The 16,597-nt window shown below is 31.8% G+C and overlaps 1 protein-coding gene across 2 annotated transcripts in view; it reads left to right on the top strand.

Moving 5' to 3' along the window:
• Positions 1-16,597, top strand: part of LOC143246642 (kinesin-like protein KIF13A) — a 245,665-nt gene that overhangs the window by 198,610 nt on the left and 30,458 nt on the right. For both annotated transcript variants that reach the window (XM_076493696.1, XM_076493695.1), the window contains exons 18-28: positions 398-541; positions 959-1,105; positions 2,957-3,142; positions 5,044-5,217; positions 6,048-6,205; positions 9,396-9,528; positions 11,014-11,257; positions 13,592-13,703; positions 15,048-15,103; positions 15,404-15,531; positions 16,239-16,454. In XM_076493696.1, coding sequence (XP_076349811.1) covers positions 398-541; positions 959-1,105; positions 2,957-3,142; positions 5,044-5,217; positions 6,048-6,205; positions 9,396-9,528; positions 11,014-11,257; positions 13,592-13,703; positions 15,048-15,103; positions 15,404-15,531; positions 16,239-16,454 — 1,698 coding nt within the window. The remainder of the gene's footprint in view (positions 1-397; positions 542-958; positions 1,106-2,956; positions 3,143-5,043; positions 5,218-6,047; positions 6,206-9,395; positions 9,529-11,013; positions 11,258-13,591; positions 13,704-15,047; positions 15,104-15,403; positions 15,532-16,238; positions 16,455-16,597) is intronic.

The raw sequence follows: 16,597 nt of genomic DNA, 5'->3' as shown, positions 1-16,597 counted from the left end.
ACAACATTAGTTTTCTAAGAAATGTAAATTAACTTCTGTTTTAGTCTGTCTTATGATATTTTGTTTGCTTGTTTTTTGAATTTCGCGCTAAGCTACTTGAGGGCTATCTGTACTCGCCATCCCTAATTTAGCAGTGTAAGACTGGAGGGAAGGCAGCTAGTTATCACCACCCACTGCCAACTCTTGGGCTACTTTTTTACCAACAAATAGTGGGATTGACTGTTACATTATAATGTCACCCACGCTCAAAAAGCAAGCATGTTCAGTGTGATGGGGATCCGAACCCGTGACCCTCGGATTACGAGTCGAACACCTTAATCCACCTAACTATGCCAGACCGTACCATGTTTTTATTTTATGTAACATTTTCTGTTTTCTATATTTGTTTTCTTATCAGCGTGGAGCCTTTGTTAGTGAACCAGCTATTTTAGTCAAGAGAAAAAATAGGTGGAAACAGGTGTGGTCCACAGAGAAGTTGGAAAACAAGTTGATTGATATGAGAGAGATATATGAAGAAAGAAAAGAAGGGTTATCTCTGAAGGTCAGATAAATAGTTCAGTTAACCTTGATATAAGTGATAACAACATTTCTTACTGTATTTATTCCTGTTACAAGACTATTAATAATTAATAAGAAGTTTGTACACAGGTGAATTTTTAAACAATATAGTTATCTTAAAGATTGTTACTAAAGAGTTTTTGTCCAGTAATTTTTATATGAGAAAATAAATGCATAATAGGCTTAATTACTTGCTAATCTTAATCATTGTTTCAGCAGTAGGTAAAAGTTTTATATGTGTCTTTATATAAATGTAATTGTGAGAAAAGAGGTCATGAACCTGTACTTTCTCTTGGTTTTTTAGGTGTTTTTATTTAAAACTAAGTACGTGCTAAATGCTCGTGCATTATGTGCAGTAAACAAAGTGAGGATATTCAGTAGTTATATGTCCACATTTTAGGTTCTTGATCAAGACAATAACAAAGATCCATTCTATGAAACTCAAGAGAACCGTAACCTTATTGGTGTGGCCAATGTGTTTCTTGAAGTTTTATTTCACAATGTTAAACTTGATTATCATGTTCCAGTTATTAGCCAGCAAGGAGAGGTTCGTACAGAATGTGTTATTTATTTACTGTTAACTCTCTAGTACTTTAGATTTCCAGCTTTGAAATGGAGGTAATATGTGTTGAAATATGATGGCTGAGTTATGAATTACATCGTGTGTTGAAATATGATGGTTGAGTTATGAATTACATCGTGTGTTGAAATATGATGGTTGAGTTATGAATTACATCGTGTGTTGAAATACGATGGTTGAGTTATGAATTACATCGTGTGTTGAAATATGATGGCTGAGTTATGAATTACATTGTGTGTTGAAATATGATGGCTGAGTTATGAATTACATCGTGTGTTGAAATACGATGGTTGAGTTATGAATTACATTGTGTGTTGAAATATGATGGCTGAGTTATGAATTACATTGTGTGTTGAAATATGATGGCTGAGTTATAAATTACATTGTGTGTTGAAATATGATGGCTGAGTTATGAATTACATCGTGTGTTGAAATATGATGGCTGAGTTATGAATTACATCGTGTGTTGAAATATGATGGCTGAGTTATGAATTACATCGTGTGTTGAAATATGATGGCTGAGTTATGAATTACATACGTGTGTTGAAATATGATGGCTGAGTTATGAATTACATCGTGTGTTGAAATATGATGGCTGAGTTATGAATTACATCGTGTGTTGAAATATGATGGCTGAGTTATGAATTACATCGTGTGTTGAAATATGATGGCTGAGTTATGAATTACATCGTGTGTTGAAATATGATGGTTGAGTTATAAATTACATCGTGTGTTGAAATATGATGGCTGAGTTATGAATTACATCGTGTGTTGAAATATGATGGTTGAGTTATGAATTACATCGTGTGTTGAAATATGATGGCTGAGTTATGAATTACATCGATAAATACGATGGCTGAGTTATGAATTACATTGTGTGTTGAAATATGATGGCTGAGTTATGAATTACATTGTGTGTTGAAATATGATGGTTGAGTTATGAATTACATCGTGTGTTGAAATATGATGGCTGAGTTATGAATTACATCGTGTGTTGAAATATGATGGTTGAGTTATGAATTACATCGTGTGTTGAAATATGATGGCTGAGTTATGAATTACATCGTGTGTTGAAATATGATGGTTGAGTTATGAATTACATCGTGTGTTGAAATATGATGGTTGAGTTATGAATTACATCGTGTGTTGAAATATGATGGTTGAGTTATGAATTACATCGTGTGTTGAAATATGATGGCTGAGTTATGAATTACATTGTGTGTTGAAATATGATGGCTGAGTTATGAAATGAATTACATCGTGTGTTGAAATATGATGGCTGAGTTATGAATTACATCGTGTGTTGAAATATGATGGTTGAGTTATGAATTACATCATGTGTTGAAATATGATGGCTGAGTTATGAATTACATTGTGTGTTGAAATACGATGGCTGAGTTATGAATTACATCGTGTGTTGAAAGACGATGGCTGAGTTATGAATTACATCATGTGTTGAAATATGATGGCTGAGTTATGAATTACATTGTGTGTTGAAATACAATGGTTTGGTTGTAGATTATGTGTTGAAATGTGATGGTTTGATTATAAATTGGGCCATTTATTAAAATGTGATGGGTTAATTAGAAGTAATTGAGATAATATGAATCTAAAATACTGATAAGAAAAAGTGGGGTTGATTGTTAAAAATTCTTTTGTAGGAGTTTCATGATTTCTTTAATGTTTAATAAACAACTTGTTGATTGTTGACAGTTAATTTATAGTTATGAAGTTTTTTTTCCCTTTCTTTAGTGTTTAATAAATGACTATATATTTTTGTATTAATGATTTTTTAATGTAAATGAATGTTTTCAATAGGTGGCTGGAAGACTTCATGTTGGGATTGAGAGGACAGCAGGAATAATTCCAGATAGACTTAGCGACTCTTGCTCCTCAGAAGGAAGCCTTCTTGATAGAGACAGTTTGCGAGGTTCTTTACTTGACATCAGTAGTCACAGTGAAGAGGGAAATGATCTAGTGCTTACTAAACAGGCTGTTATAAGGGTAAAAAAAGAAAATATTGGATAGATAATTCATAAAGGTTTTTAAAGTGTTATTTAAACATTGATAAATTTATGGCAGAAAGAAATAAGTTTTTACTTCCTTTAGATGAATGCATTTTATACATTGTATTGATAAATAAACCTTATTGAAATGTCATCGTATTAAAATATAGGCTCCCTTCTCCTTGAGGAACAAAAGAATTTTCAATTTTGATATATTAATCCATTTAGATAAATTCTTGACACAATTCAACCTCTGTCTTCCACTGTCTCTCTTTCCTTCTGTCTTTCCAGTTATGACCAGAGTTACAGTTTCTTCTTTTCACATAACATGTTCTAGAAACTTCAACTGTCTCTTTCTAATGTTAGTCAACTGGTTCTTCCTGCAACCTGATTTGAACAGAATATCATAATTTGAGGTGATGCAACTTGTCCAACATACTTTCAAGATGTACTTTAAAAACCACAGCTTAATTATTTCAATTTTATTTTCCATACTTGGCTATATTGGCCAACATTCTGATGCACACAGTGAATAGTTATTACTTTTAGATCTCCATACAGAATTATTGTTATCTATAGAAAGAAACATTGTTACAGAACTGTACTAATCATTGATAGAGCCTTACTGGCTAATACTGAAGCATATATGAGGATTGGTTTATTATAGTAGTAGAAAGAAACAGTTACAGAACTGTACCAATCATTGATAGAGCCTTATACTGGCATATATGAGGATTGGTTTATTATAGTAGTAGAAAGAAACAATATCTGAAGCATATGTGAGGATTAATTTATTATAGTAGTAGAAAGAAACAGTTACAGAACTGTACCAATCATTGATAGGGCCATACTGGCCAATATCTGAAGCATATGTGTGGATTAGTTTATTATAGTAGTTAAAAACCCTTGACTTTGTTCCCATAGAAAATTTACTGTTTCTTAGTATGTTTTTCATTTCAATATGCAGTGTCAGTTTGTGTTTGATAACACTTACTTTATCTAAATTTCAGAAAACATTATATTACATTTACAAATAAACCATAGTGTTGGTACTGACTTTTTTTATGAGGTTAAAAATGTTGTTCTTTAGGTCTCGAACTTATTTATGGTTTATGTATGTGCACACGTGTCACACAATCAGGTTTTGTAGAGATAAAACAGAAACAAAGTTTATCAACAATTTCTATTCAGCTCATAATTTGTAGTTTATGTGCATCTTTTGAAAACAAAGATTTATTATCTTGCTTTATTTTGAATATTATATACATCAAAAACATCTCTGTACCTATCATTGCACAGAACACGTTTGCACGTGCACATATGAGGTGGATGCATTGTTACATTACAGTAAGTGATATCGGTTATTATCTTGTTTTTCCAAATGTTTATTCATCTATGCAGATGCCTCTTTGTTTTGAAAAAAAAATCTTACATCCATAAAAAGTGATTCATAAATTGGAAGTAAATTGAACAGTAAGTAATTATATTGGTCTTTATTAACACTTTTATTTTGTTGTACAAAAAGGGAAATTATACAATTTTACTTTATGTTGTAAGAAATTTGGCAAACAAAATATTATATTTTCAATTTTAACTTTATTTTCTTCAAACAAACATATTGTGAACCATATTTTCAAACAAACATATTGTGAACCATATTTTCAAACAAACATATTGTGAACCATATTTTCAAACAAACATATTTTGAACCATATTTTCAAACAAACATATTGTGAACCATATTTTCAAACAAACATATTGTGAACCATATTTTCAAGATTAATTATGATCACAAAAGAACATTGAAATTATTACTGGGATGTAAATTTCTTTTATAGTATAAACATTTTGTTGTTAGTGTGGAAATTCTGTAAGGTGTGGATGTAATTGTGTTAATAGGTTGCCATCAAGTCAGCAATAGGTCTACCACCATCACTTGCAAACCTAGTTTTCTGTCAGTATACTTTCTGGAACCATCATGAGCCTATCCTTGTTGCCCCTGTTGTTTTACCAGAATATCCGGCTTCAAGAAAAGACAGAGACAGGACAACTTTTAGATTTGATCATACAAAGGTGAATGGTTAGGATTTAGGCATGATTAATTTGCTATTTGTAAAAGTTAGTGACCTAATCAAATTATACTCCCTCGTTCACTGTGAAAAGAATATATTCTAACTTTATTGTTAAATTTGATTCAAATTCTATTCAATAATCAATTCTTTTAACCATGTTTTCAATTATTTGTTTGTTTTTTTATAATTTAAGCATAAAGCTACACAATAGGCTATCTGTGCTCTGCCCACCATAGGTATTCAAACCTGATTTCTAATAGTGTGAGTCTGCAGACATACCACTGTGCTACTGGGAGGAATTTTCAATGAATGCCAAATAATAAAGAACTGAAGTCTAGTTTCAAACTCTTCATGTGTTTAGTGTTTTGTTCAGAAATACTGAACTGTTTTATTTAGACTCAAATGTTTTATTGATATTTATTATCTGGATATGATAATCCATTGTTAAGTTTTATCTAGAATATTATGTGTTTCAAATATGTACCCTACTTGGACATCAGTAAGCTTTCTTATTTACAGTGCTAAAAATTGTGGGTTCGATTCTCATTGGTGGATGCAGCAGATACCTCGATGTGCCTTTGCTATAAGAAAACACACAAACATGCTCCCCAGCAGCACAGTAGTATGTCTGCTGACTTACAACTCTAGAAACCAGGTTTCGATACCCGTGGGAAATGGAGCACATATAGCCCGTTGTGTAGCTTTGTGCTTAATTACAAACAAAAAAAGCTTCAGCTATTTGTTAGTAAATATTTTTTAGATCTTTTTAAGTAAATAATTGATTGTCTCTCTACGTAGCTTTGATAAATATTTAGCAAATTTTCTTTTTAGGAATTTCTAGTAAATGTCACAGAAGAATTCATAGAACATTGTACAGAAGGTGCTCTATCTGTTGAAGTCTGGGGTCACCGTGGTTCTACTTTCACCATCCCCAGACCTGGCTGGGTATCTGAAGCCCAGCTACAGAGGTCACGATCATTGATAGATAGGTGAGAATCTGCATTGTTTGATTGAAATAGCAGTTACATATAACAGTAAAAATGTCATAAACCCCATCAGAGCTAAATTATCCCCCACTAATGAATGCTTTATTATTTAATCTCAGTGGAAGTAATGTGGGTATTAAAGACAAATCAGAAATATTTATGAATTTCCTTGTATGTTAGTTATATCTATATATATATATATTGATCATACAATCATCTTGAAAACAACCTCGAGCTGAATTCATATTAAGAATTTCATACAGAAAGTAATTACAATCATTACTCTAACAACAATCTGTTATGTATGTTAGTTATATATATTGTTCATATATGACACAGATTTTTGTTAGACTAATGATTCTAATTACTTTCTGTCTTAAATTCTTAATATGAACTCAGCTCGACGTTGTTTTCAAGATGAGTCTCTACACAGAATTGCTTTATTGTTCATAGCAACTCTTATATACCTTTACCAATAGTTTTGTATCTCCCGTAAATATGTTTTCTTAAGAGAAGAATGTATTTACTGATAGTTATGTTCTCTACAAAATATTTTATTTTAAAAGTAGAATATAACTTATTTTTAGCTCATTCGTATTATGAATATAATAGTCTCTTAAAAAAAATTTTTTTTTTACCAAAAACCTTAATGAGTTCTATTTATGAGATTATTGTCTACTGCAACTTATATTATATTAATTGATAAAACAAAACGTTGTGTGAAATTATTTCCTTCACGGTTGAGACATTGCCTTATTATCTTGGGAAAGGGAGAAACTTTGCCCTATAAATTTATGACAACATAAACTGTATGTGGATTTAATTGTTAACATGAAGTATTCAGTTATAATGTCTCTGAGATTTAGATAAAAGCACAAGTATCAGATTCCTTACAGAAGAGATATGGATGTTTAAACTGTGTATAATACATCTGTTTCTAATATGTAGTTCATACTTTGCCTAATTTTTATTTTTGCCTGAGTATCTTATCTGTTTAAAACAATATAAAACAATTTTGATGTTTGGTTTGTGATTATTAGGACTGGTTAACTAAAGAAGGAAATTCCATAGCTTCTACACGTTTTGAGTAATTATTAATAAATAATAATTATTAATTTTGAGACACAATGACAATTTGTTAATAGAAAACTGCTGCACTCAATTACAGTGCACACTAATTAGTTAAATACGAGCCATGTACACTAATTAGTTAAATATGAGCCGTGGACACTAATTAGTTAAATACGAGCCAAGCTGATAAATAAAAATGTGTAAACAACTGTAATTAATGCAAGTAAAATGAAATAATTCATTATTTGATTAATCACACATCAAACTTATAAAATGCTTCCTTAAAGTTCATTGCAATGACTAAACGAACCATTGCAGTTGTGGTTACAGTGACGCTCTTCCAAATTGTGTTCTAAGAGAAAAATAAAATGCCAATGATGACAGAAGAGTTCAAATGTGTTAAAAATGTGACTCAGTCTTCATTTGACTAATTGTTTGTTTTTTTCCCATGTAACTCAAAGCACTAATGGGCCCGCCATGGCCAGGTGGATTAAGGCGTTCGACTCGTAATCTGAGGGTCGCTGGTTTGGATCCCCGTCATACCAAACATGCTCGCTCTTTCAGCTGCAGGGGTATTATAATGTGATGGTCAATCTCACTATTCATTGGTAAAAGAGTTGGCGGTGGGTGGTGATGATTAGCTGCCTTTCCTCTAGTCTTACACTGCTAAATTAAGGATGGCTAGTGCAGATAGCCCTAGAGTAGCTTTGCACAAAATTCAAACAAACCAAACTGAAGCACTAATGATGATAAAAAAAAACCTGTAAAAGACACGATTTCATTTTCATCTGACTGTGTGTCTTAGAACGGCTGGTATGGGATTAACACTTCTATTGATAAGCAGATAACAATGTTTCGACCTTGCTAGGTCCTCTTCAGGAAAATATTTATCACAATTTAAAAAAATAAATTGATAGGTTTGTTTCAACAGATCCTACTTTCATATCAATCACATTACAGAAATAAAGATATAAGCTTCATAATTTGTTAAATCATAAACCAAGTGACTTAACCTGAAGACACCCTAGGAAGATCGAAATATTGTTATCATCTTATCAATAAAAGTGTTAATACCCATACCAGACGTTCTGAGATACATTTTTATATCATGTGGGTTTCTCACCATCACGAATTACTTCATCTGACTAGTTGTTTATTTTTTTTCTGTGTAACAAAAACAGTGAAAATCGTGATAATTTATTTATTTTCCTCTCTTTTTTAATGAATAAAATAACTTGTATTGTTTCCTATATCTCTACTTCTTGTCCTACTAAAATTTTCTCTCTCATGGATATAGGGTTGTTTGTTTGTTTGTTATTATGCATAAAGCTACACTACGGGATATCTGTTCTTTGCCCACCACGGGTATTGAAACCAGGTTTCTAGTAGTATAAGTCTGCAGCCATACCACTGTGCCACTAGGGCGCTTGATATAGGAAGAAGTCACTTCTTCCTGAAGTTTGAGTCCAGCAAGCTATTGGTGCTCTACCCATCACGGATATTGAAACCAGGTTTCTAGTAGTATAAGACTGCAGCCATACCTGTGCCACTAGGGGCTAGATATAAGAAGAAGTCACTTCTTTTAGAAGTTTGAGTTCAGTGTGTGTTTATATACAAACTTTTATACATGATAATGACTTTTAGATAAAGTCTGATTTTCTACGTAAGATCATCATTTACCTTCTAAATACAATCTTACTTTCCTATATAGATGATAGTTTTTTGTGAATAATATTGCTGTCTTACATAGATAAAGCTGGCACATATCTAGGTATTGATAATTGGGAAGTGTTATTAATAGATACCATAAAAAATATAGCCATTTTTTATAGATAACTTTTCACGCTTTAATAGTTTTATTCAGCCAACTGGAAGTATACAAAAATTAAGCTTTGTGGCACTTTTTCTAATGCATTAAATTTTAGAGATAATATTTTTTTGCATCTTCCCTAAACGTTTCTAATTATCAATACCTAGAAATAATACCTGAAAATAAGAATATTATTTATAAAAAAACAATGCCATTGTTTTTAGTCATTGTTTTTTTGCCTCAACCATTTTATTCTGTAATAGTTGGATGTATTATAAACATGTCACAAAGCATAACATTGATGTACTTTAGGTGGGCTGAACTGACGAGAAAGTTAGAGTTTTGGGTAGAGATTCAAGAATTGAATGAACAAGGAGACTACAGCCCTGTAGAAGTTATCCCAAAGCCGGACAGTTCATGTGGTGGCATCTATCAGCTGAAGCAAGTGAGTAGAACACATTCTGATATACATTTTTCTTCCAAGTATCATGATGAGTTTAGTATTAATAAGCTGGTTTTATAGCTGTGTGTGTGTTGGCAAGGATGGAAATTATCTACCAGAACTCCGGTATTTCATTTGCTAAAGGCTTGAACTCAGAACATTAGTATGAAACAAGGGTTCTGGGTCACAGCTCTGGTCAAGAAATATTTTCCAGTATCTTGATTTGTAATATTGCAATCAAAGCCAAGGAGATTCTTTAAACTAATAGAAGTTAAATACACCAACTGTGTAAATGTTTGGTTTTTGAGTCTGGCCCAGTTTTCTTTGTGCTAATGTACTATTTTTTACTACTGCTATGAGATTTTAAGGTTGTGTGTAATCCTGAAGAATTAGAATTGAGGTGTTGCTATTTGAACCATGTTAGGTAGTTAATAGAGAATTGGTCTTAGAGAAGAAAATGTAAAGATAATACGGGGTTAAGGCTCTGCTCACAGTGGTTTTATTTATATTCTGACTTGTTATACAACATAGAGTCTAAAAATATTTTAAGGAAGTTTAATTAGCATCTTATCATGAATGCATATAATTTTTTAAAAAATATATCCGTACTATTCCCTCGTTTTGTTTTTTAAACAATTTGTAAAACATTCATTGTTTGATGTACATTGAAGTTATGTTGAGGATATCTTAAGAATCCTCTTTAAATGGCATAAAGAAGACCTCAGCACTAATGGAAAAATATTACATCAAATAGTTGGGTGTTATATTAGTTTGTTCAGATAACTGGATGGAACTCTTTATACTGGTATAATTTATTTACTGGGCTACCAATTAGTGCCTATCTACCATTATGGGGGCTGGAATGCTAGCTTCAAGTGGTAAGTTTTTAACTTACTTACCTCCACATAGTAGTACCTTATTTTTCTCATTCTTATTTTTTAGTTCATTTGTTTTTCTTTTTTACTTTGGAGAGTAGTCACTTATCTACAACTATCTGCAGACAGTGAAGGGTGACATAGATGTGGGATGTTCCACATATTGGTCTCCTAATTTCTATTTTTATATTTATTGCTACTCCTTTATTTTATTTCTTTATGTGAAACTGGGGAATGGATGTTAAGACTGATAGACGGTGTATCCCCACCACAATGTGGGTCCTACATCTCAGTCACCTCAAAACTTGAGGTACATTTCACATCCCACATTATAACTTGTACCTTGGGATCTTTTTAATTAGTGCAGTGTTTTTTGTTTGTTTTTAGGTTATAACAAACTAATATAATTAGTCAGAAGATTGGATTTGCTGTTTTTAATGCAGTCCTTTCTTTAGATTTTGTTTACTTAACTTTATTAGTATTAATTTTCTCTAAAGTATAAATATATGTAGATTATCTGAAGAAAAGAACTCTCTAAAAACAGTTAACAGATTGATGATATAAATTAAATTCTACACAAAAAGCTCTCTGATAGAAAAATCATATATTTCAGGGCCAACAGCGACGCATTTTCGTGATGGTAAGATCAGTTCAGAATTCTGGTACTCTCCCATTTATTTGTGAGACCATAACAAGCATATCTGTTGGGTGTGTTTGTTCCCGCTCCAAACTCCAGAAACCCTTGGATTCATACCAGGAAGAAGACCTGATTCTGCTTCGTGACAGGTGGTCAGAAGCTTTGGAGCGTAGAAGGGAATACTTAGATGATCAGATGCAGAAAGTTATTCATAAAAAAGGTAAAACGTTTTTTGTAAAAAAAAAAAATGTCTTAATATGGCTGAAGGCTAAATTAATATTGATAAAATGTTTTTATAATCTTAATGAATTTGTTTTCGATTTTTCATTTTATATATAATTTATTTTACCTCTTAAGCTTGATCTTTAAGTCATTTAAATGCATGAAACAATATATTATGAAAAGTTTTGAATTTTTTTTTATTTACTGACACATATCTTGCAAAGTAATATGTGGAATTCTTTTACACAGTGGATAATAGTAAAAGGTTTTTGTATGATTTATAAATACCTTTACATAACACAATGTGTGTGTATTGTAGAATTCCCTGGTGGGACAAGAGTAAGTTTACAGACCTACAACACTAAATTATGGGGCATGATTCCTCATGGTGAATATAAACGATAGCCAGATATGGCTTTGCTCTAAGACTAGCAGCCAGCCGTGTATCGTAGATATGATTGCTCTAAGACTAGCAGCCAACTGTGTATTGTAGATATGATTGCTCTAAGACTAGCAGCCAACCGTGTATCGTAGATATGATTGCTCTAAGACTAGCAGCCAACCATGTATTGTAGATGTGATTGCTCTAAGACTAGAAGCCAACCATGTATTGTAGATGTGATTGCTCTAAGACTAGAAGCCAACCATGTATTGTAGATGTGATTGCTCTAAGACTAGAAGCCAACCATGTATTGTAGATATGATTGCTCTAAGACTAGCAGCCAACCGTGTATTGTAGATATGATTGCTCTAAGACTAGAAGCCAACCATGTATTGTAGATGTGATTGCTCTAAGACTAGAAGCCAACCATGTATTGTAGATGTGATTGCTCAAGACTAGCAGCCAACCGTGTATTGTAGATGTGATTGCTCTAAGACTAGAAGCCAACCATGTATTGTAGATGTGATTGCTTTAAGACTAGAAGCCAACCATGTATTGTAGATGTGATTGCTCCAAGACTAGAAGCCAACCGTGTATTGTAGATATGATTGCTCTATGACCAGCAGCCAACCGTGTATTGTAGATATGATTGCTCTAAGACTAGAAGCCAACCATGTATTGTAGATGTGATTGCTCTAAGACTAACAGCCAACCATGTATTGTAGATATGATATTTTGCTTGCTTGTAAACTGTCATTTTCTCACTACTTGCTTACTTATAACATTGTTATTAATCTAAAAACACTGGAAGATAATGTAGTTCAAGCTTTAGATTTCTACTTGTAGATTTAATGTTCACAGTGAAAAATAAGTGATTAAGTGTTTCATGATGACAAGAAACCCACTTGATATAAAAATGTGTTGTAGAGCTGGCTAGTGTGGGTATTAAAACTAATTAAAGTAAGGAACATTTGACCTTCTTAGGTCATCTCCAGGTTAACAAAAAGAGTTTGTTAACAATGGGATAATGTGAGTAGGTTCAGGATTAATGGAGTTTAAACAGATATGCAGTACATAAAAAAACACAATAGACTTATTCAGTGATGTTGAGAAACCCACTTGTTGAGAAATTTATATGCAAAAACGGCTCGTTTGGGTTGAGAAAATATTTTACATAGAAGGTCGAAACGTTGTTCGCTCTTCTATGTAAAATATTTTCTCAACCCAAACGAGCCGTTTACCATAGAAAGAGGTAACTTTCTTTCTTTGTGAACCTGACGATGACCGAAGAAGGTCGAAACGTTGTTCGCTCTTCTATGTAAAATATTTTCTCAACCCAAATGAGCCGTTTTTGCATACAATAGACTTATTCATCTTGAATAATTATTGTGGTGAAGTAATTCATGATGACAAGAAACCAACTTGAAATACAAATGTACTGTAAAGACAGCTTGTAGGTGTATTAAAACTTAATTTTAATACCCTAACATAATTAACTGTTTGTGCGTTTTTAAATTTGAAATGGTTCAATAAAAGATAAAATATTTTTATTTATATTGTTTTTGAATATTGCAACAGGTTTAACATCATTAGCCTTAATTATCTTCATTGTCGTATTCTTTTTGGCTTTGTTAGCCTTAATTATTTACAATATTGTGATTTTATTAGCATCGTTAGCCTTTATTATTTACAATGTTGTGATTTTATTAGCATCGTTAGCCTTAATTATGCACAATGTTGTGATTTTATTAGCATTGTTAGCCTTAATTATTTACAATGTTGTGATTTTATTAGCATTGTTAGCCTTAATTATTTACATTTTCATGATTGATAATTGTTTCGTTGTTACAGTTTTTACTCCACTACATATATTGGATTGTTTATACTCTTGTTTTTTTTTATTATTCTCAATTTTTGGTTAAAATCACAAATTCTTTTGTAAATTGTTAGATGAGGAGAGAGAACAGAGCCTGATTGACCAGTGGGTTTCTCTGACAGAAGAACGAAATGCCGTCCTCGTGCCAGCTCCTAGATCTGGAATTCCTGGAGCTCCAGCAGAATGGTGAGAATGAAGTTAGAAATTTTAGATTTCAAGTAAAATGTTTACGGTAATTTGTTACAGATAAGATGATAAATACTGTGAGATTTGTTACTCTTCTTACACTGATTTCAGTGGAAAAATTATAGTGCAGATATCAAACCTAAAAATACCACTTACAGTGACTGAGAGCTGTTTGCTTTATATTTTTCAATAAAACTAGATTGGATGCATACTGCAGTGACTCACAAAACACCATGTACTTTGTTTAAACTGCTTAAATATATAAAGGCATCCTTTGAAAATATGTTTAATGAAGAACTGGAGCTTATAACTTGCTGGAACAGTGTAATGTATTTTATTTAACTCTATAAAATAAGATAATTTTCTTTGTTAATACAACCTAAATATAGATGGAAATGAGATGTGCAGAAGGTGTGAATGTCATAAGATTCAAATTCATTTTTTAGCCACTTTTTTCTATTGATTTTTATGGGTGTAGTTCAACTGAGAATTTTGAGCTGTATAAATTGTATTCAAATTTTGTAGCTGTTGTAGATTTCTGCCAGACCAAAATGTTTTAACTTTTAATTAACTTAAAATATTTTAACTCCAGCATGTTGTTTTTTGATGTATAAACCAAATTATGTAGGAAAAGGATGCTGAAAGTTAATGAAGACTGAAAGCCAAGCTGTTGTAATTTAGTTTTTTTGTATTTAAGGCCAAGTTAATATTCTTGATTTCTTATAACTATTCTAATTAAATTTAAAATATTTTGAGAATCTAATAGTCAATGTAAATTAATGTACATGGGCTGTTTACTTTTATGGTAAATTAGTAATACTAATTTAGGTTTACAGGTGTTTGTCCTGTTGCCATAGTGTCGAGCAGTGATTATAGCTGGTTTGCTCTTTACTTCCTTATGTTTAAAGCACAAATTGCTTATATATGTGTTGAGAACTTGTTTTGTGAAGGTTATAGATAATAGTAATATAGTAAAAATAAAAACATTTGCCCTTTTGTTGCAGAGTTTTTAAATTGAAAACAACAGTGTAGTAATCAGTTTGGTGTGTTCCACTGGCTGTTTCTCTAAATAAATTAAAGAGCACCATTTGTTTTGTTCTGGAATTGCTTGTCAGTTTACAGTAGTACCATGTGGCACATTCCACATCTAAGGGGTTAACAATTTATAAAATACAGTGCTAGCTGGTTATCTTCTTACAGTTAGTGTTTCAAAACTAGGGATAGCACAACAACACATGAATATTTTTATAATGTTACTGTAAGATTGTGTCATAAAATACTTTCTTTATCTATTGTGATAGAACAGTTTTAACGTGTTTTAATTTGTGTTTCTCTTCTAAAAAGGGATCCTCCATTAGGGATGGAGAAACATATTCCAGTAATATTCTTGGATTTAAATGGTATGTTATGGTTTTGTTACATTTATGAATATTAATTGCATTTTCTTTAAATTTCTGAATCATAAATTTGTGACATAGCCAGCTCAGTCGTGTAAACGAAGCTTCAACAGTCAATGTTATTCAAGTGTATATTTAAAGGTGTGATTGCTTTAAAACAAGAAAATTATTTACAAATTTTTGATAAGCATGTTACAGAGTTTCTTGGAATAAAACTACTTTTTAATTCTGTATTTACAAAGGTGGCATTGCAAAGTTTCAATACAGTTTCTTAATTGTTTGTGTTTTTGTTTCGTGGCATAGCTGACGACTTGAGTGTTACTAGTGATACTTGTGGCGGAATTCCTGTAGCCGGCGCCAACTCAATTCTTCCTAAGGAACATGGAAGCAAAATGTTTAACCTGCCTATCATAAAATACTCGGATAAAGACGTAAGTGTTAAACTCATTTCATTATTGGAGCGTAAGGATATGTATTTTTAGGATATTGTGAATAAATATCGGTGTCATTATATATGTAGTTCTCTATCCTATCCCAATTATACTCAGAGTAAGATATTTATCTTATCTGATTTTGAGTTACTCTCACAGTGAGATATTTTTCTAGTTATTCATCAACTCCTCAACTTTATAACTTTTAATGATGGGATGTGACACATAAACACCACTTTAAGGTGTAAAAATCTTTTTAGGAAAGGCTGTGAAAGCTTTCCTCATTTTGGCATAATATGAATTTCCTGTTATGATGTAAATTTCTTGTTATGCATTTGAAAATATATCATAAAAAATTTATTATTGTCTTTTTCGATATTCTGCCAATTATTGATGTTTTAAGTTTTAATGTAGAAGTTCAACACTAGATTTTTTACGTACGTACATTTTATGAGCATAATTTGGGTAAAAACTTTGTGTGGAACAATTAGCTTGCATAATGTACATATCTGTAATACAGTTGTAATTTTCAGCAGAATTTTTTACCTGGTTTAAAGTTATGTTTGGATTTTGCAATTGATACTTAATATAATGCAACCTTCTTTTTTTCAGTATTATTACTATTACTATAAGAGTAATTGCACCCAACATTTTAAAACAAAGCTGTGAAGTATTATAATAATTCTGAGTTATTTTGTCCATCTTAGTTATCTGCTGTATCTGTGTGGGACTCCTCTATCCACGACTCCATCCATCTGAACAGAGTGACCCCTCAGAACGAACGAGTTTATTTAATCCTTAAAGCTTCTGTACGTCTCAGTCACCCAGCTACTATGGATATCTTGCTTCGAAAACGGCTTGCCCTAAATGTGTATAAAAAGCAGTCAATCGTGGAGAGAATGAAAAAACGCATTGCAAGACAGGTTACTTTTTTGGGTGTCATAGCACTTTTGGTTACTTTTTGTACTGTATGTGATACTTTGAGTTATTTATTTACTGTTTATAACACTTTGGGCTACTTTATTTACTGTTTGTGATACTTTGGGTTATTTTTTGACTGTTTATA

The sequence above is a fragment of the Tachypleus tridentatus genome, chromosome 3 (genome assembly GCF_004210375.1).
Source record: "Tachypleus tridentatus isolate NWPU-2018 chromosome 3, ASM421037v1, whole genome shotgun sequence".
Lineage (NCBI taxonomy): Eukaryota > Metazoa > Arthropoda > Merostomata > Xiphosura > Limulidae > Tachypleus > Tachypleus tridentatus.
Note: the sequence above shows the minus strand (reverse complement) of the source record. Positions and strands in the feature narration are given on the sequence as shown.